Here is a 21531-nt window from a genome sequence, read left to right as displayed (position 1 = left end):
AAGGTGTCAGGATGCGATTAAGCAGGATGACGGTCCTGAGCTGATGGCTAAGTAAATGATGAAAAGGAAGATAAAGTCTCCTAATCTGTCCTTTAGGAAAGCTCCAGGGGCTCCACCGAATGAAGAAAGTCTATAACAACTAGCTTAATTTACATTTAACATATTCTTTTTTTATTACATTCATATAAAAGAGATGCCTTTTCATACATTAACAATTTCCCTCAGTTGGTACTATTGTCATTTGCCACATCTCCTCCGGGTTACTCTACAGTAAGACTTCTTCCAGAATGTGCTACCTACGTGGAGTTTCAGATGAGTTAGAGAGGGCCAGATGCAGGCAGGTAAGGTGAAGAATATTCCAGATACAGAATGCTGCGTGTGCAAAGGCAAGAGGAGCAGGGCCAGAACCTTAGGGAATTTGAATATTTATTTTTAATTTCTTAAATTCTTTTTAAAGATTTTTTTATTTATTTGACACACAGAGATCACAAGTAGGCAGAGAGGCAGGCAGAGAGAGAGGGGGAAGCAGGCTCCCTGCTTCACAGAGAGCCCAACTCGGGACTTGATCCCAGGACCCTGAGATCATGACCTGAGCCAAAGGCAGAGGCTTAACCCACTGAGCCACCCAGGCACCCCAGGAATTTCAATATTTCAGAGTGGTTAAAGTAGAGTATGAATAGGATGGTGGCTGAGGCAGATCATGGAAGAATGCCCTTTGAAGGAATCTAGACGTTATACTCTATGTAACTGGGGAGCCATTAAAGAGTTTGAAGCATTGAGAGTAATGTGCTTATCTCTGAAATGAGATTAGTCTCTCAGATGGTGGTATGGAGGATCCATTAGAAGGGAGATGATCCTGGAAGCAGGGAAACTAATTATGAGAGGACACACTAGAAAGGACTTGATGCAGGCGTGTGTTACAGGCTGAATTGTGTCTCCTAAAATTCATGTTGAATTCCTAAATGTCAGTACCTCAGAATGTGACTCTGTGTGGAGAAAGGGTCTTCAAACACCTAATTAGCTTAAAATGAGGTCATTAGGGTGGGCACTAACCCCCTAGGACCAGTTTCCTAGGAAGAGGGAAATAGGACGGAGACTCAGAGGCAGAAGACCAGCTATTTGTAAACCAAGCACACGGGCCTCAGGAGAAAATCAGCCCTGCTGACGACTTGATCTCAGACTTCCAACTTCCAGAACTGTAAGAAAATAAATTTCTGTTGTTGAAGCCACCCATTCGTTCGTTAGAGCAAACGAACACAGTATGGATCAAGGATAGTGAGGAGGAAAAAATTCTGAGACAGATGTGGGTAGAAGGATAGACCAAATCTGGTGACCAGTTGGTTGTAAGTAGTCAAGGAAAGAAATGGACTTAAAGGATTCTGATGTAGGTAACTGGGTAGATGGTGATATTATGAACCAGGAAAAGTAATACTAGAAAAGATTGGCAGGTCTGAGAGACAATATAAAGCATTTAGAACATGTGGAATTGGAGAGGTCAGTGGAGACACCCTGAGAGGGATATTTAGCAGGACAAAGCTATGAGTCTGGAATTCTGAAAACAGGACTAAGATAAAGACATGGGACCAGGAGTCTTCCACATGGAAGGTGAGGCTGTGAATGAAATCTCTCAGAGGAAGGATATTGGTACAGGGGAGAAAGTTGTAAGAATCATGCAGGCAGAGGGCCAACCACCAAAGGATACAGAATGGAATGGCTGTTAAAGGTGAGACCAGGCCCAGGAACAAGTACAAGTCACAGATACCCATGGAAAAGGGTGTTCCAAGGAGGGGCTGGTCCCCAGGGCTGAATGTTATTTGTTTGTTTGTTTGTTTGTTGTTAAAGATTTTTATTTATTTATTTGACAGAGAGATCACAAGTAGACAGAGAGACAGACAGAGAGTGGGGCGGAGGGGAAGCAGGCTCCCTGCTGAGCAGAGAGCCCGATGCGGGACTCGATCCCAGGGTCCTGGGATCATGACCTGAGCTGAAGGCAGAGGCCCCACTGAGCCACCCGGGTGCCTACCAGGGCTGAATGTTGGAAAGAGGTCAGAGACTAGAGAGTGACCAGTGAATTTGACAATTAGGAGATTACTGGTGAACTCAGCAAAATCATTCAGCCGAGCTCTTGAGGGTGAAAGCCACTCTGTACTGACTTGAGAAACGAGGCAAACACAGATCACTCTTGCAGGAAGCTGGGCAGATTTGGAGCCAGGCGTGATGCAGTCTCCAGAGTGGGCTCTACCATGAATTCCAATAGTGGAGGTGCTGGGCTGGAAGGAGGGAGGGAACAGAACTACAAAGCAGGTAGGGTTGCCGGGGTCATCTCTTCAGGTCAGAGAGTACTGGGCCTCTCTGACGGGTTCTCTCTCCAAGACTTCAAACATCATCCTTACGAGGCGCTGCTCCTGGTCCTGTTTGGGATGGCTGATGTGAATTAGAGCAACTTCCTGTTCAAAGCGTGCTCATGGGTGCTGGTAGCCCACTTGTGAATAATTCTTCCTAGGCTTCTCTGCGCTGTGTGGAGATCACACCCATTTGATGTTGTGAAGAGCACACTGGGTCAGGGGAAAAGAAGAGGGGTGGAGTAAACCACGAATGAGGCAAAGAGCAACTTTATCCCCCAGGGTGCTACCTGTCACGGCTAAAATTTGGTGAATTCTAGTCACTTTCTATGCATGTACTCTCCCACCAGACGAATTCAACGCCTGCAGTGGTAAGCCAGTGCTGTAACCTAGAGCACCCACGCAACCCCAGGCCCTTCTAGCCCGCCCAGCACTGATCAGAAGATTTACCACAGCAGTGTAGACATCAAGGCCCTGGGTCTTCATGCCCTGATGGCCAGATTCTGCTCACAAGGCAAGAAAGAGCCCAGTGAGCATTTCAGAGCGTGTCTACACCCTCTGAGGAGGCTGGAATAGGGAGGGAAGGATGTGTAACCCAGAAGGTCAGAGGCCCAACTCTTCCAGGTAGATGGCCAAAACTATTCCTGAGCGAAGACAGAGTTACATCTGGAGAAACAGAGTAATGAAGCCATGACAAGGGTTTTCAAAAGCAGAATAAAGTAAACTGGGTGGAGATAGTATTAACACACAAAATCTGGGAAAAAATTCAGAATGGGGTGGCTACGAAATGTTTGTCTGGGTTTAGGCTGCATATTATCTTATTTCATTGATTCTCAGAGACACCTTTTCCACAATTTAAAATCTAAAATTGTGAGGCATTTTACAATCATTGGTGTCGTAGCATTGTGCCATAGTTTAATGGGCAGAATTTTTTTCTTTCATTAGTGGAACATATTATGATGGTACCCGAGAATCAGTGTGTTTCAGACTTAATGATACAGTATTTTACTCTATGAAAGGGTACAGCAGTTGTTTTGATCTGCTGCTTTAATTAGAAGTATTCAGCTTTAGCAATGGGTAAATTTTGAGTACTATCTGAAAAACAGAGTGTCTCAAAAGGCACCCCTTCATATATTAAGACACTGAGTAACTATTTTGAGAACCAACTGTGCACTTTAATTTACCACTCTCCTAACAGTGAGCAGCAAGGCCTCTAATTGGCAGAAAGTGCTGTTGTGCTATATCATGAGTGATGACATTCAGGTTCTGAAACTCAATAGTAAAAAGAGCCTGATTATTACCATTTTTTTGTTCAATCGTTTGTATATCTGTAATTAAGTCTGTGCCTTCTCTCCAACACTGTGGAATGCTGATCACTTGCTTCATGGGTGGGTTAGAAAAGACTGGAGACTCTGTTCTTTCAAAAGTCAGAGGACAAATTCTAGCTTGCAGTTGGGACACACTAAAGGATGGTTCTGAAGAATACTTTGAGACAACATCTTTCATCAAGTGAACCCTGTGGTAATGGTGGTATTTGGGGTTTGTAGGGATTTCAGTATGTACAAGGTCGAATTCATATATCGGGAATGCGCTCTTTTTTCACTCCTGAGTATGGGATGAATCGATTTATTTGCTTATTTTTAAATTCGTCTACTGGCCTTTAGAAGCTATTATCTTATTTACATAAAGGTACTTTTGAACTTTACAAACATGTTGGATGCTGCCCGCTGTCCAAATATTTTAAATAAGGTATTAGATATATACAAAGCAACAGTTCATATTTGAAGTAAGAAAATGAAGGATGGAGATCACTGCCAAATGCCTTCCTAAATAATATTTTTAAAATAATCATTTTCACAGATCAGCTTTTGTCGTACTAAATTAAAATACACTTTCTTAAAATATTAAACCATATGAATATCTAAATCTATTTTCAATGTTTTGAAAGAATATGGAGTATATTTTTGGTGGCAATCAGTATGTCTACTATGGCAGTTATTACCATTCAGTGTCTTAACTATTTTTTTAATTGACCTAAGAGACGATTAACAAATGAATCTTTATTTTAGCTTTCTTCAAGGTCTAAATTCACTTTTCATCTTGGCTTTTCTCATTTTCACCTTGTCCCTGATCACTTTACAAGGCATATGCCTCTTTCTTCCTTTAATTGCTTTTTGTAGTTCCTTTTTCATTCTTTTTTTAAATTGCGTGTTGCTAAGCAATGTGCACAGCAGTACGATATACATTCATTACCTTTGAACATGGCCCACATGGTATTACTTTCCTCTCCTCCTTTACATCACTGGAATTGACCTCAACTGCACTTTCTGCTTTCTTCCGATCTTTTTTTCGCCAACACACCCATCTTCCTGTCCTTTGATCACCGTGACTCAGTAGCTATTGTATTCAATATTTATCCCCCTTTTTTCTATGCCCTGTTGTTTTTGTTAAACTCTGGTGGACAGACTCATTTCACAAGATTATTTTTCTTTTTAGTCTATTCTCTTTGTCTTACTTCTTTCATTTGTATTTAAAGACATTAGAAAGACACCTCTTCTTTGATGAAATTTAGGTCGTTTTTTATTATTTTTCTTTTATCAATTTTGTTGTAGATATAGGTTCATCTCAGGACCACAGCACCCATTTTATTGCTCTCTTCCTGATATCACCTATTTACTTTAGCGATTATATCAACTATAGCATAATCCTACGAAACCACATCACTTACTTGACATAAATCTGTTCTATTTTTCAATGACCTAGAATGTATTTAATTTACTTAGCTATGGTAAGCTGCCAAAAAAAAAACCAAAACAAAACCTCCCCCAACACAAACCAAGCAACTAAACAAAAAAACCCAAATACCTCAATTATTTATAAACATGTATCATAATTTTCTTTTACATCTACGCCTGAATAAATAGTTTTGAAGAACACAAAGAACATGCTTTACCTTTACTAAACCAAGCTAATTTTTACTGTTGGGCTCATATGGACTCTTGTTCCTATTATTCTTGAAGACAATGATTTCTAAGCAGCTGTGGATGGGTTATGACTCAGGATCCCCTGATATTCAGCTTGATTCAGTCTGGCCATAACTTTATAAGGTCTTGCTATTCTAATTCTAATGAAAGCCAAGTGATGCTTCTTCCCCAGTTACAATGCAGGGAAGTCACAGAGTTAGAGAACTTCAAATGAAATTCAGTGTATACAAATGCTCTGGAATAAAGCTATTCTATCAGAAACTTCAGACATGAGTACGGGTGTGCGTGTTACTACCAGTATACTCTCTTCCACATCTAGCCTATTAACAGTTTTTTGGATCTCTATTCTAAAATTTACAAGCATACCTTTCTCTCTTTCTTTCTTTCTTTCTTTTATTTTTTTGAGGGGGAGAAAGAGAGAATGAACAAGCGAGGAGGAGGGTCAGAAGGAGAGGGAGAAGCAGACTCTCTGCTGAGCAGAGAGCCTGATGTGGGGCTCAATCTCAGGACCTGGAGAACATGACCTGAGCCAAAGGCACATATCCAACTGACTGAACCACCCAGGCACCCCAAGTATACCTTTCTTAATACTATTGTAGGACTCCTTCCTCTCAAATACTGGATTGCAGAGTCAAGTGAAAGGACTCAGATTAATTGACCTCATAATCAGAGGTTCTTATCATATTTCAAATTGATCCTAAACTGAGAATTTGCTTCCACATTTCTTTTCTTATGAAGGTGGTTTAGGATAAGTTGAAAAATGGTAATAGTAAACAGTAAAATGGAAAAAAATATTAACTACTTAAAGAAAATGAATGACAAAAAAAATGCCAACTATGTTATAAACTATGGCTTACTGAGGGGCAATCAGTGTCCTTAGTATGAGAACAGGCTTTGGGGTTAGCTGGATTGGTTATCTTGGTTATTCCACTAAAATGAAAACTAGTATCACTTATGAGGCAGTAGAACATAGCAGTTAAGAATGTCAGTGTGGGAATTTACGCCAATGAGTTAAGAACAGTCAAAACAATTCTGAAAAAATTACAAAGTTGTAAGACTTATACCACTAGATCATCAAGACTTATTAAAAAGGCATAAAATTAGGAGTGTGATATTGGCACAAGGACAGACAAACAGATCAATGTAAAATAACAAAGTCCAAGGAAGGGTTAATGTTATAGTCTCTCTAGTCCAAAGGCAGTTGAGAGGCAGAAATCCTTCTTTCTTGGAGGACCTCGGGTTTTGTTTTTGTTTTTTTAATTTTTTTCCCCCTTATGTCCTTCAACTGATTACAGAAGGCCCACCCACATTATGAAGAGTAATCTGCTTTACTCAAAGTCTACTGATTTAAAGGTTAATCACATCTTAAAAATATCTTTGCAGCAGCATCTGGACTGCTGTTTGATCAGAAGCTGGGTACCATGACCTAGCCAACTTCAAACATAAAACTAACCATCACACCTGGCATTAGGCAAAGATTTCTTTCTTTCTTTCTTTTTTTTTTTTAAAGATTTTTATTATTTATTTGATAGACAGAGATCACAAGTAGTCAGAGAGGCAGGCAGAGAGAGAGGAGGAAACAGGCTCCCTGCTGAGCAGAGAACCCGATGCGGGGCTCGATCCCAGGGCCCTGAAACCATGACCTGAGCTGAAAGCAGAGGCTTTAACACGCTGAGCTACCCAGGTGCCCCTAGGCAAAGATTTCTAAGATAAGACCAAAAAAAAAAAAATCATGAGTTATTTAAAAATTAATAATTTGGACTTCAAAATAAGACTTGCCTTTTAAGAAATTTTAAGAAAATGAAAACAAAACTTACACACTGAACCTGTATCTAGCATATATAAAAATATCTTACAAACCCAGTAATTTAAAAAAAAATTTTAAATATGGGCAAAAGATTTGAACACATTCTTCATTACAAGAGATATGGATGGCAAACTAGGACATGAAAAATTGTTTAAGTCATTAGGGATGTGTAAATTATGAGTACTAGGAGATACCACTATACACCTATTAGAAATGGCTAAAAACAAAAACAAAACAACAAATTAACAATACCAAGTAGCAGCAACAATGAGCAGCAACTGGCAGTCTCCCATCTTGTCAGTGAAAATACAAAACAGTTTGCCAGTATCTTATAAAATTGAAACACACACCTACCATGTAACGCAGAAATTACATTTATTAACCCAAAAGAAATGAAGACAAATATCCAAACAAGGACTAGAACACAAATGTTTATAGCGGTATTATTCATAATTGCCCCAAACTGGAAACAACCCAATGTCTATCAACTGGTAAATGTCCATCAACTGGTAATTGAATAAACTGTAGTAGAATTCATAAAATAACACACGACTCAGCAATGATCAGGAACCACTGACACAGGCAACAACATGGATGAATTTCAAATGCATTATGTCAAGTGAGAGAAACCAATACAAAAGATTACATACCGTGTGATTCCATTTATGTGACAGTCTGGAAAAGGCAATAACATAAGGATAGAAATAAGATCAGTGGTGTCAGAGATTGGGAGTAGAGGTAAGGAACTGAAAGGAATAGAAATATTTTGTATGTTGATTTCATGCTGGTTACACAGCTATATACTTTGTCCAAACTCGTATGATATGACTGTACACCTATAGTATGGTAAGGTATGATACATAAATTATACCTTAATAAATCTGATTTTTAAAAACTAGAAGTGAAAGAAAACCAAAATGATGAAAGAATATAATAAGATAAAATTTACCAGGAGAAAAGAAACAGAAATATGACTTTAAAAAGAATCTAAATCTTTGTTAAAGAAGAATTTGTTCATACCATCTTAAATGCTTACTCACACATTTCTGAAAGAAAATTAATCACAATGATATTTAGATTCCACTGGATACACTGAGGAGCCAAAGAATAGTTTTATTTTTAATGACAATATTTACAACAAACTGGAAATGATATGCTTTGCAACCATTTAAAAAGGATTAGCCGATCAGCCTAAAAATGCTCAAGGAAGTACATTGTTTTTAAGAATCCTTTTAGAGAAATACAAAGGCCACTGCCCTAAAATGCAGCTTCCCAAAACTCTGACACAGATGGTTTATAGGTGCGGCAAAATATTGAGCCCCAAAGCCTCTTGGGCAGACAGACAGTCAAAAGCAACTTGTCTGTTTACCTGAAAGTGCTTTATAAATACTTATGGTCTATAAGTGCAATAAGGTGAGAAGATTGTAAAGCACTGCCCTTGAGAAACTCTTGCACATGGGTACACATGGAAAGGTACAAGAAAGCTTATGGCAGTATTTAGTTGAAAGAGCAAATCACTAAAAACAATGTCAATGTCCATCCACAGGCAAGTGGATATATAAAATGTAGAATTATCTTTCAATGAGACTTTATACAGCAATGAAAACAAATGAAATACAACAACCACATGTAATATTGATTAATCTCAAAAACTTTATGTAGAATGAAAGAATTAAGATCTTGGCTATGAATGATACAATTATAACACTGGAAAGCATGCAAAACAAGGTAACATACTGTTTATGGATATCTATGCAGTTGTATTAAACGCATATGCACAAGACTGATAAATACCAAGATATGGATTATCCCCATTCTCTCTAGAGAGAGAGAAGGTAAGGAATTAGGGGAAAATGCATAGGGGGTTTCAACTCTACATGTATACTTTTATTTTTTTAAACATCTGAAGTAAATATGGCAAATGTTAAGACTAGAAAAGCTAGGTAGCTGAAGCACAGGAGTTACCTTAAATTACTATTACCCTTCTGCCTTTAAAATATTTCCAATGAACACACAAAAAAAATGAAAAAGTATGCATTTGGTATCTTGAAAGTTGGTAAGAGTCCTGATTAATTATAGATTTGATGATTTATGCAAATTCACAATCCTCAGAGCTCAAAGCATCAGAAATATTAGCCAAACCTTGAGATTAAGTATAACCATTATTAACTTTTTAGTTAGCTGCTTATCAGAACCTAAACCCACAGTCAGTCTGGATACCCTCTTCGAGTTCTATGAAACCCAAAGAAAATCTAATACGCTTGCAAAATAAAGATCTCATATCATATCTAACATAAATAAGTTGTTTTTCTGTAGTCTCGAATAAACTAATTCATTGATTTATTCAAGAAGAACTAAACCACCACGTGCTTTATGCTAACCTGAACATCCAGAGGTAATCAAAACAGAACAGATAACACCATTGCTATCATGGAGCTATTAGTAAAGTGTGAGAAACAAATAATGTGCAGACAAAGACAAAAGATAGTCTCAGAGATTGGTTAAGTACTGTGAATGACATAAAACCAGTAATAGAGATTTATTTGGGGGTGGGTCGGGAGACCAGTGAAGTCATTTTGGGTAGGGAAGCCCTTTCTGTTGATGCAATGTTTTTTAAACAGGCAACCACAAATGCAAAAACCTGGAATAGAAGGTAGCAAATGTCTAAAGACTAGATGCCCTGGGCCACATAAGCATAACAAAATAGACATAAGCTTTCTAAGTCCCTAGAAGTACAAGGACATTTATCATCATGCAGTGGGAAAGTTTACAATTCTTTTAAAAAAATTAAAACTAACGGCGCCTGGGTAGCTCAGTGGGTTAAGCCTCTGCCTTAGGCTCAGGTCATGATCTCAGGGTCCTGGGATGGAGCCCCGAGTTGGGCTCTCTGCTTGGTGGGGAGCCTGCTTCCCCCTCTCTTTCTGCCTGCTTCTCTGCCTACTTGTGATCTCTCTCTCTGTCAAATTAAAAAAAAAAAATCTTAAAAAGTTAAAACTAGAAATAACTTATTTCCTATCCATGAATGTTTAAATAACTATCATACCTCGGTCATATATTAAGAGTTCTTATATGGTATTTATGTAAAAACAACTATTACGGTATTATATGGAAATAAAATAACACTGAAAATAAATAATAGGGAATCCTTATGGTAGTCACTAAACGACACTGGTAAAAATCAACCTTTTTCTAACATATGTACTAACCATTTAGAAAAGACGACAGGCTGTAAATATATTCTTGGGAACAGGTGTTATGGAATAAAGCAAGCAGGCTTAGGCAGGGATCAAAAAAAGCAGGTGACTCTGAACAGTGAAGTAATATTACAGTAGGACGTTAAACATCTGTATCATATTTCAGCACATGTGTTAACACTCAGACTTTTCTTGAAGCTATCATGTATTTTCTTGGGAATGGATATAGTAAATAGTGGATCTCTTCATTTCAATCAGAAAAGAAATAATCTAAAGTACACTTTAGATTTAGATTTAGATACACTTTAAAGTACAGAGAAGCAAGCTCCATCAGTCATGCCAGTTATCAGCTAAATCCCAGATGGCCACCTAGGGGCATTTAAAGACCATTCCCCAAGTCATTGTCCAAACTACTGAGTAGACAATACGACTAGCACGATGACGAGAATTACAAGGAAGGAAATCAAATGCTGAAAATGCTGTCCTGTCTTTGTTCATAAACCACAGTGCAGTGATACCTTCTCTGTTTGCAGTTCTGATGGCTACAGCTCAGAAGATACCAAAAGGACATCTAAAAAAGTAGTGAACTAAATTAGTGGTCGAGGACCAAACAAGCTGTCTGTAGGGATATGGGAAAAATCCGATTCAGATCCTCTAATCCGGAAACAAAAAGGCTGAGAAAAGCTTAAGAGATCAGGAAAGTTTTACATATGATAATTAGAATGGTTTTTCCAAAACTGAAAATTAAGAGCCATGAAAAAATGAAGATTAAAAGAGGTTAGATGAAGACAATTTCTTTTATCACAATTTTATGAAGCATCTTAACCATGTGGTGGGACAAAATGAAAATTAAACACACACACACACACAAATAGGGGTACCTGGATCATTCAGTTGGTTAAGCGTCTGCCTTCAGCTCAGGTCATTATCCCCAGGGGCCCTGGGATGGAGCCCCAGATCTAATCGGGCTCCCTGCTAAGCAGGAAGCCTGCTTCTCCCTCTCCCTCCCTGCTGCTCTCCCTGCTTGTGGGCTCTCTCTCTCTCTCTCTCTCTCTCTGTCAAATAAATAAATAAATAAAACTTAAAAAAAAAAAAACAAACAATAAAGCATTTGATAAATCACAGAATCTGAGACCCAAGCTTGAATCCCGATTTACTACTTTTTAACTGTACAACTTTGGACAAGTTTTCTTAACCTTTTTGTGTCTCAGTTCCTTATCCAGGAAAGTTGTGAGAGTAAAATGAATAAAGAACAGTGCTTGTTGGGGCGTGTGGATGGCTCAGTCCTTAAGTGTCTGCCTTTGGCTCAGGTCATGATCCCAGGGTCCTGGGATGGAGCCCCACATCGGGCTCCCTGCTCAGTGGGAAGCCTGCTTCTCTCTCTCCCTGTCACCCTGCTTGGGTACCCTCTCTCCCTGTGTCTCTCTTTGTCAAATAAATAAATAAATAAAATCTTAAAAAAAAAAAAACACAGTGCTTGCTACCTAGCAAGTGCTTTTTAAAAGCTTTAGCTATAATTCCAGCCACAGAAAAGAGCTAACACAGCATACCTGATTGCTATCCTGCTTATGAGGATGGTCCTTGGTTGGCATCTGGAAACAGATTTTCAGAAATTTCTCACCGCCATTAACTCATACATGAACGGATTGCTGTGCCTAAAACTGCTTGTGCAACAATATGGTTTATGTTGAACCCCACATGCTTTCCTTCTGGGAGTCTGGAATTTTGGTACATGCCAGGTAGAGACTGTCTACATAATCATCCCACAATAAAAATCCTGGGTGCTGAGTCTTGAATGAGTTTCCCAGGTTGCCACAACTTGCTGTTGGAAGAATTAAGCATGTCCTGTGTGACTTGAGAGGGGACTCTCAGAAACTTGCACCTAGTTTCTTCTGGACTACACCCCATGTGCCTTTCCCTTTGCTAATTTTGCTTCATAACCTTTCTCTGCAAAAAACTGTAGCCGTAAGTAAATTACATGCATAGTCCTTCCAGTGAATCATCAAACCTGGTGGGGGCCTTCCTTAGAGATCTATCAATACTCAAACATAGTTAAATTATTTTATACCAGATATAGGTATAGTAAAAATGCATTTTAATAAATCTTGAAGTTCAGAAAAGTGATTTTTAGATATAATACCTTGATGAAAACAGGAAACATTGTTTCTTCTCATAAATAATAGATGAAATAAAAAAGTTGAGATTCAGTGGCATATTCATTAAATTATACCACTATTTCTGGACAATATGCCTTGACATCAGATGAAAATAAATATTTAGCTTACACCTTCTAAATGATATTCAACAGAAGAACAATAGTGGTCCGAAACCTTGGCATATCCTTCAGATAGCAACAGAAGATAGAGCACAACTGAAATGAATCCCCAAACTAGAAACATATCATTAATTTCACATATTTTCTACATCTCTTAACAAATAAGCTTAGTCTTTTCCAACACTTGGTAAATCCAATGCTCTGCCCAATAAATCAATATCTGGAAATGAGAATTTAGAATGAAAAGTTTGAGAGAAAAAGTACTTAATAATTCATGTGACTTTCTGTTTTTGGATAGTCCAATCAATTCCCCCACTGAAAAAAAACAAAAATGTTGCTTAAGAACTAAAAAACAAAACTTGGCGCCTGGGTGGCTCAGTGGGTTAAAGCCTCTGCCTTCGGCTCAGGTCATGATCTCGGGGTCCTGGGATCGAGGCCCGCATCGGGCTCTCTGCCAAGCGGGGAGCCTGCTTCCTCCTCTCTCTCTCTGCCTGCCTCTCTGCCTACTTGTGATCTCTGTCTGTCAAATAAATAAATAAAAATCTTAAAAAAAAAAAAAAAGAACTAAAGCAAAACTACTTTAAAGGCACTGAGTTACAAAGATGGTGGGGTCAGGCCATATCCTTGGGATAGCTCAAACCTGAAGTGGTTATTGGAAATTCGGCATCCCCAAACCACTTTTTTCCTGAGGGTAAGGGTCCATATCTGTACTTCAGCTTTGGTTTGGTGGCTTCAGAGGAGAAGAGATCAGGAGTGAAGACTCGGGGCTTACCCACCAAGGATTATCTCACAGAATAACTTCCCCACATTAGGCTGATACCCAAAGAGCTGAAAGTTGCCCTGAGCAAAGTAGCAAGAGAAGAGTGAAAGGAAAAATGATAACCCATGTCCACAGGGTTATGGATGTTGACTGACCCTCATCTAGACTGGCACCTTGAATCTAAGCAGACCTTGAGTGGGTACAGAATTTCAACATAGTGTGTACACACAGTGTGTACACACAGTGTGTACACACAGTGTGTACACACACACATCTTAAGTAAAATATTAGCGAACTGAATGCAATTGTATATAAAAGGTAACAGGCATGACCAAAAAGGGTTTATACTAAAATACACATGTCACTCACCACATTAAAAATAAAAAACAATTATCTTTATCTAAATAGATATAGAAAAAGCATGTAATACAATTAATGCTCATTCTTGATAAAACAACAACAACAAAAAACTCCCAATGTAGTAGACTAGGTGGGAACTTCTTTAATTGGACACAGGGTCTAATTATAAAATCTTATAGTTATGATAAAATTAAGTGATAAGAGGCTGAAGTCTTTCCCCCTGAGTTTGGAAATAAGACACTGTCATCACTTCAGGTACCAGTTTTAGTACATATGTCAATGAAAAGAAATTAAAGACATAAGAACTGGAAAGGAAGAAAGGAAGTAGTTACTATCTTCCACTGATAGTATTATCTTCATTAAAATATCCATAGAAAACTATGAATTTAATAAGGTTGCTAGATATTAGATCAATATACAAAAATCAATTACATTTCTATTTAAGTGTTATTATAAGTAATTTAAAAACCATTTTTTATAAGATTTTATTTCCTTATTTGTCAGAGGGAGAGAGAGAATGGGCACAAGCAGGAGGAGCAGCAGGCAGGAGGAGAAGCAGACTCCCCACTGAGCACAGAGCCTGATGCAGGACTTGATCTACTTATATGGAAAAGCTGAGAACTGGATATAACCAATATATGGCTAACGAAGAAAAGTGAAGAGGGAGAATTCCCATATGGATATTAAGATTTTATGAAGACATTGTGGAATTGGCTCAGGGTGACCAATGGAACAGAATACAAAAGGTAGGAACAGAGAAGCATGGCAGAGCTGTAGAGAAAAGAGGACACAGTTTAAAAAAAAAACAAAACAGGGCAGAAAATAGTAGTTATCCATATGGGAAAAGTTCCTACACACTATGCACTGCTCAAAAATCAACTCTAAAAGAATTAAGAACTTAATTTTCAAGAGCAAAACTTTAAATTTTATGAAGAAAATATGGGTACCTCTCTAACCCTGAAATGAGTTTCTTAAATGAAACATAATCACTGCACTACAAAAAAGATTCATAAATTCAATAAAATTAAATTTATTTATATTTCAAAAGATATCTGAGGACAGTGAAAAGACAAGCCACAAACTGGGAGAAGATACCTGTTAAAATGACAAAATATTTGTACTGAGAACATCTATAAAGAACACGGTCAAATCAATAGAAAATACAACAGAAAATGGATACAAACCATGAGCAGATATGTCACAGAAGAGACCAATAAACATGAAGATATGTAATATATGATTCATGATTAATCAGGGAATGTAAATCAAGCCTACAATGAACTATACCCACTCCACTGGAAAAGATTCGGAAGTCTAATAATACCAAGTGTTGGAGAAGATGCAGATCACCAGACTCTCTCATACACCCATGGGCATGCGAATTAATACAAATGATTCAGAGATATCATCTGGCATTTTAAAATGTTGGTACTATCAAAGTAAACATTTGCATGCTTTATAACCCAGGGATTCTACTCCTGAGAGAATCACCTAGGAGTTATGATACATGACTGTCTGTACAGTATTATTAGTTATAGCAAAAAAACAAAATGCCCATCAATAGGAAAATGGATAAATTCTGGTAAATTCATACAATGAAATGTTATACACATTTAAAATGAATTCTAATTATATGCAAAACAGGGACAAATATTATAAACACATTACTAAGTGAAAAATGCAAGTCATCAAAGGACTATATACATCTTAACACTCTTTTTATATATAGTTTTAAAATGAGAGAGATTAAATGTTAAGGAAATACATAAGGGTGTGTACATGTATGTACATCTGTATTTATATACGCAAGTGTGTGTGTTTAAGCAAAGGAATAACAAACACTTAATCCTGAATAGCAGTTCTTAATGGTAGGAAAGCAGGAAGACAGAATGGAGGACTACATGAGTATACATGAGTTAGTGGTAGTATTTCAAATCTTAGATTGAATGTACTCATTGTGTTATTAAACACACTAACAAATCAAAGATAACTATGCATGGAAAAATTATATAAAAAAATTAACTACATACATCTACAAATTTACAGATTGTTACAATCTGATTCAAACTATTACACCATAGTTTTAATGTATGCAAACTGCTAATATACCATTTTGGAATAATTTATCATAACATTTAACTTACTTATACAACCTGCTGGAAAGGCTAACAAGTAAACACCAGTTGAAAATAAGGAAGGAAAAGAATATACATTGCTTCCATAAAACTAATTTAAGGAGGTATGATAAACACTTCCTGCAGTGTTAAGAAACAAAAAAGATGCCAGCAACAAAAAGCAAAATGCACTGAAACTTACCAGTCAAGGAAATCTAGCTGTAAAAACAAACATCAGCATTATAAAAACAGAGAATAAAGCTATAATTCTACAATCTATTTGTATAGACTGAATGTTTTATGTCTTCCCAAAATTCATATATTGAAACCTAACCTCCAGGGGTACCTGGGTGGCTCAGTCGGTTGAGTGTCTGCCTTTGGCTCAGGTCATGATCCCAAGGTCCTGGGATGGAGTCCCACATTGGGTTCCTTGCTCAGCAGGAAGCCTGCTTTTCCCTCTGCTTCTGCCTGTCATTCCTCCTGCTTGTGCACGCTCACTTGCTCTCTCTCTTTGACAAATAAATAAAAAAAAACTTAAAAAAAAAAAAAAAAGAAAAAGAAAAAAAGAAACCTAACCTCCCAAAGTGACAGTATTCAAAGGTGGGGCTCCTGGGAGGTGGTTAGGTTGTGAGGGTGGAACCTTCATTCTGGGATCAGTGCCCTCAGAAGGGACCCAGGATAACTCCTTTGCCTCTTTCACCCCATGAGGACACATCGAGAAGATGGCTGTCTATGAACCAGGAAGCAAATTCTTATCAGACACCAGATCTGTTGGCACCTAGATCTTAGACTTCCCAGCCTCCAAAACTGTGAGAAATAAATGTCTGTTGCTTAAGTCCCCCCTACATAGTCTTCTACCAGAACAGCCTGAACGGACTGAGACACCATTGCAATGGGGAGCACAATGTGCTAGGGCTGCCAGACCTGGATCTAACCTTGATCTATGCCTGCTTAGATGTGTGACCTTGAGTGGGTAATTTAACCTCATGTGTAAAATAAGAGACTGTACCAACTTTGAAGGATCTTTTCTTTGATGAAAGTCCAGAATCCTGTAAGAAACTATTCTTAAAAAGAATTAACAAAATCATGATGCAATTTCTTTATATAAGTAAATGATATGTAATTTAGTATTCAAGTGCCTTTGGATGAATGACAACAATGTCCACAAGCTCTGAGGAGAGAATAAAGCATTCATACAGCATTAGCATCAGATTAGCTAAAATGGAAAAGGGATGTATGCACCGACAGTTTCCAAGTGGTCTATGAATTTGATTTTTGGTAGATCAGAGGTGTTCTTTGGTATAGTCTTTCCACGTAACTACACCGAGGCAAAAAATTATAATTTAGGCATTATGATTTAAACATTAAGCATTAAATTCTATAATGGAAAGAATTTGATAAGTCTGCAGAGATTCTATCTATATTTCCATGCAGAGGAACCTCTTTTGGGGGGAATATTACCCCAGTAAATTACTCCAAAGCAAAGCTCTGCTCCCCAGAGCCACAGGGGCAGGCCTCCATGTGGGGTGCCTACGATTGGAAGGGAAATCTATTTAATCCTGGCTGCAATCTAGCACGCCCATCCCTCCAACAGAGCTATTTCACAAATTCAGCTGACATTTTAATCTACTATTCTGTAATACATGTATCTATTTCTCAATTTATTCTAGATGGTGAAAAAATGTGCTAAGTTATTGTACCTCTTCAAGCCCCAACAGAATAGTATGCAACAGGGAAAGTAAATGAAAGACGCGTGTATTAATGTAAATATGTCTCAAAAATATAATGATTAGAGAAAAAGAGATCTGCATTTATGTAAGGCTTAAAAATAACACAGTACTGGGATGCCTGGGTGGCTCAGTTGGTTAAGCCGCTGCCTTCGGCTCAGGTCATGATCCCAGAGTCCTGGGATCGAGTCCCACATCGGGCTCCTTGCTCGGCAGGGAGCCTGCTTCTCCCTCTGCCTCTGCCTGCCATTCTGTCTGCCTGTGCTCTCTCTCTCTCCCTCTCTCTGACATATAAATAAAATCTTTAAAAAAAAAAAACACAGTACTATATACTAATTCAAATACACAGACCTGTATCATAAAATATAAAGGGACACATGGGGGCACCTGGGTGGCTCAGGGGTTAAAGCCTCTGCCTTCTGCTCAGGTCATGATGCCGGGGTGTTGGGATTGAGCCCCACATCAGGCTCTCTGCTCAGCAGGGACCCTGCTTCCTCCTCTCTCTCTGCCTGCCTCTCTGCCTACTTGTGAACTCTGTATGCCAAATAAATAAATAAAATCTTAAAAAAAAATAAAGGCACACATGAATGATTTTAAAAATTTAGGATAGTGATTATTTCTGGGGCAGAGGAAGGGAAAGGCAAGTAGGCAGGGCTACCCACGGGGCTTCAATCATGATGGAATGGAATGATTTGTTTCTTAACCTGGAATGTATATGCACTATTTTTCTGCCTCAATTATTTTACATGTACATAATACACACTGACGCACCACATGTACATCTCCAAGAGAAGAAGCAGCAGAGCTGAAAAAGTTCTGCCTGTCACAGTGAGGCCCTGTCAACTCTTTTCCAGAATCCCTGGAACAAAGGCAGTGGGAAGAGGCACTGACCATGCCTGGAGATACACACTAAATGTAGCACTTGATGTAGCACTGGCTTCTACAGTTTTATTCTAAACAGGAGGAAAATCTATTAAGCCACAGAATTAGGGAGGTTAGAAAGAGTAAAGCTGAGCAGGAATCTAAGGAGTGGAATTACTAGCAGCAAACCATGGAAAGGCTTCAAGAACTTATTTTTGCCAGAATGAAACCTCAACCTCTGCCTTCTAATAACAAAATGTTTTTATTAATTATCTCTGAAGGAAGGCTCAATAAGTATTCTCAGCAATGCATTTCAATGCCTTATAAATCACTAGAAAGTTTAGTTCAGTGGAAATTTTGTCAGGATATTATGACTAATATGGTCTGAAGACACACAGAAAGGAGATGGTCTATATTGTTTCCTGATTCCCAAGTCTAAATCAGACACCCTGAATCATAACCGGGATAGAACAGAGTCCTCAAATCTGTGTTGTTTCATTTAAAAGTGTCTATACCTTTTAAGCTTTCATGTATTTTATTAGATTGTTCATTTTTCACAAGTCCCTTCCTCAAGAAGAAAGGTATTCGAGTGATTCATCCTTTTGGCACTGAGGCACGCACGTGTAGGTCTCAAGATCATTTGTTCACGTCTTGTGTCTCCAATGAGGAGGAACAGATGAAGACTACGTTCACATTACAAATGACTGACATTCAGATTAGATATTTGGTCCTTCATATCACTGTATGATTTGTAACCTAAGGATAAATAAGATGTTAGAAAAGGTAGCTGACCACGGATTGAAGTGGTAAGATACCATCCAGGAAAGTTGCTTTCCAGTCCAAGTCTACCCATTTGCTGCCACATTCGTCTGTAATAGCTCAGTGGACTCATCAGTTTCTGGTGCCCAGTTTCTTGTACCTCCTCAAGCCCCAACAGAATAGTATGCAACAGGGAAAGTAAATGAAAGATGCGTGCATTAATGTAAATATGTCTTGGACTCAGCACGGACTCAGGGTATCTGTTGAACTGAACTTTACTGATAATTAGAAACAAATGTGGGAAGACGGCAGGGATACCAAAAAGGATACTAGAGTCCACTAGCTTGACTTTCTTTGTATACTGGGAATGCTCAGAAAACCTACACGTCTTGAGGACTCTTAACATCTTTTTTTATCCTTCTATCTCTCTGCTTCCAAGGTTTACAACCTTACAGAAGGTTACAAAAATAATTAATATGAGTATAATATATACAATATGATATGAAATATAATAAAGGACAGAATATGCTATGATAGATAAAATACAGTAACAATGATATAACATACTATGGAGGGGTATCCACGAAGAGTGCACATCACGCATTCCCTCTTGTAGTGTTTTAACTTCCTTACAGCATGTTATCCCTGTCTGGAGTTAACTTTTTACTTGGTTGTCTGTCTTCTTACAGCTAAACTGTGAATTCCTTGAGAGCAGGGACCTTGTTTGCTTTACTCATCGCTCTACCCCCAAGCACCCCGAAAGTGCTTAGGTACAGAGTAGGTACGAAATAACCACTTACTGAAGGGAGGAATGAATATATGCCTACTCAATTTAAAACCTCTCCGTTCAAAGGCTTCGAAGCATGTAACAAATGCATTCCCTATTTCATCAAACTCACTGTCTTGAATACTGGGTTTACTAAAAAAGGGGGGAGGGGAGAAGAAAATGGACTCCTTACAATATATAACAGGGAGAGCTCATGCCACAGAGAAGAGCATGGAAATGAATGCTGTTATTTGATTTACATATTTTAATCACATTCATCTGATCTATTAGAAACTAAAAATAAATCCTTTCACTATTTTTACACTAGGCACTAATTTAATTATATTCTGTGACTAAAGCTATTACATTACATATTTTCTATACAAATTACCTTGTACTTTTCTAGCAATGATATGAGCTATCTCAATATGTCACAGGTATTCTTGTAGTCTGAGAAATAGTATGAGGCAAGAGGCAATATGAACATATTACTGAATAAAATGCTTATAAAATGGGATTCCTTCTCTCAGCCAGAAAAAAGAGACACAACACATTAGGTCAGTCATTAGGAGTGAAGCTCCACGAACAATACCACATCTGCGTTAGTGTGGATCTGGAGCTCCTACGTGCCTACCAGAATTTGAAACACTGTGTTTTCCAGAAAACACATTCAAAGGAGAAAACTATCCCTTAAAAAACAAATTCGAGAATCATTTAAACACAGTTTTATTGGCATAGTTTCAGAATCCATCGTGAGGTATTTTGTCTAAGTTAAATTTAAAACTCCTCATTTTTCAAGCTGACCTGTTACAACTAATAGGTTTTAAAATGATGAACAGCCACAGAACCGTAAAAAATATTTCACTTTCATAAAACCAAAGATCACTCTGTCTGAAATGAAGTTTCATTTTTAAAACTATGCATTTGGAAAAAAAAAAAACAACAATCATATACTCTCGGAAGAAATGGTCATTTTCCACAAAAGAAAATGTGAGTAGGATTCAACAGTAGCACAGAACTAAAACACACACTGTCAAATAAAGGCTGTTTTGCTCTTTGGCAAATACAGAGCTTGTTGCTATATAATGGGTAGGATAGAGGGGATGGGAAGTTCCAGGTATTTGTAAATCAAGAACACAAGGGTTTTTTGGTTTTGTTTTTGTTTTAGCTTAGTCTTGTGAAAATATTAGCATTTAAAAAAAAATCAGTGTTAGATTTGAATTAGGTTTAGGAGATTATAAAGAGACAATGCACAATTATAGTATCAGGGCATATAAATAATTGAAATTTATTATCTACTTTTAAGACATTTCTATAGAGATAGAGAACTTTGAAATGCACTGTCATGAAAGAAGAAACTCACACCATATATGTGTGTGTAAAGGGACAAAAACTCAGTGGCAGATGGGGCGAAAGGCATGGCTTCAGATGGGATCCTTTGGAGAGGACTTCCAGGATCACCCACAGGTTTGATAATTTGCTATTTTTCGCTACGTCCTTTGGCCAACTTAAGTCACAAGGTGAGCTCAGATTCAGACAGGGGAGAAAAACTTCACCTCTTGATGGGCGCTCTGCAAAGGGG

At 38.0% G+C, this 21531-nt stretch overlaps 1 protein-coding gene across 13 annotated transcripts in view; it reads right to left on the bottom strand.

Annotated features, from left to right (window-relative positions):
* Positions 1 to 21531, bottom strand: part of EFCAB11 (EF-hand calcium binding domain 11) — a 162306-nt gene that overhangs the window by 96724 nt on the left and 44051 nt on the right. Inside the window, exon 6 of one of the 13 annotated variants that reach the window (XM_032344694.1) lies at positions 1984 to 2555. The exons of the other annotated variants lie outside the window; for them this stretch is intronic. Coding sequence (XP_032200585.1) covers positions 2435 to 2555 — 121 coding nt within the window. The 3' untranslated portion in view covers positions 1984 to 2434. Of the gene's footprint in view, positions 1 to 1983; positions 2556 to 21531 lie in introns of those variants that run through there. 13 annotated transcript variants of the gene reach the window in all.

The sequence above is a fragment of the Mustela erminea genome, chromosome 5 (genome assembly GCF_009829155.1).
Source record: "Mustela erminea isolate mMusErm1 chromosome 5, mMusErm1.Pri, whole genome shotgun sequence".
NCBI lineage: Eukaryota > Metazoa > Chordata > Mammalia > Carnivora > Mustelidae > Mustela > Mustela erminea.
Note: the sequence above shows the minus strand (reverse complement) of the source record. Positions and strands in the feature narration are given on the sequence as shown.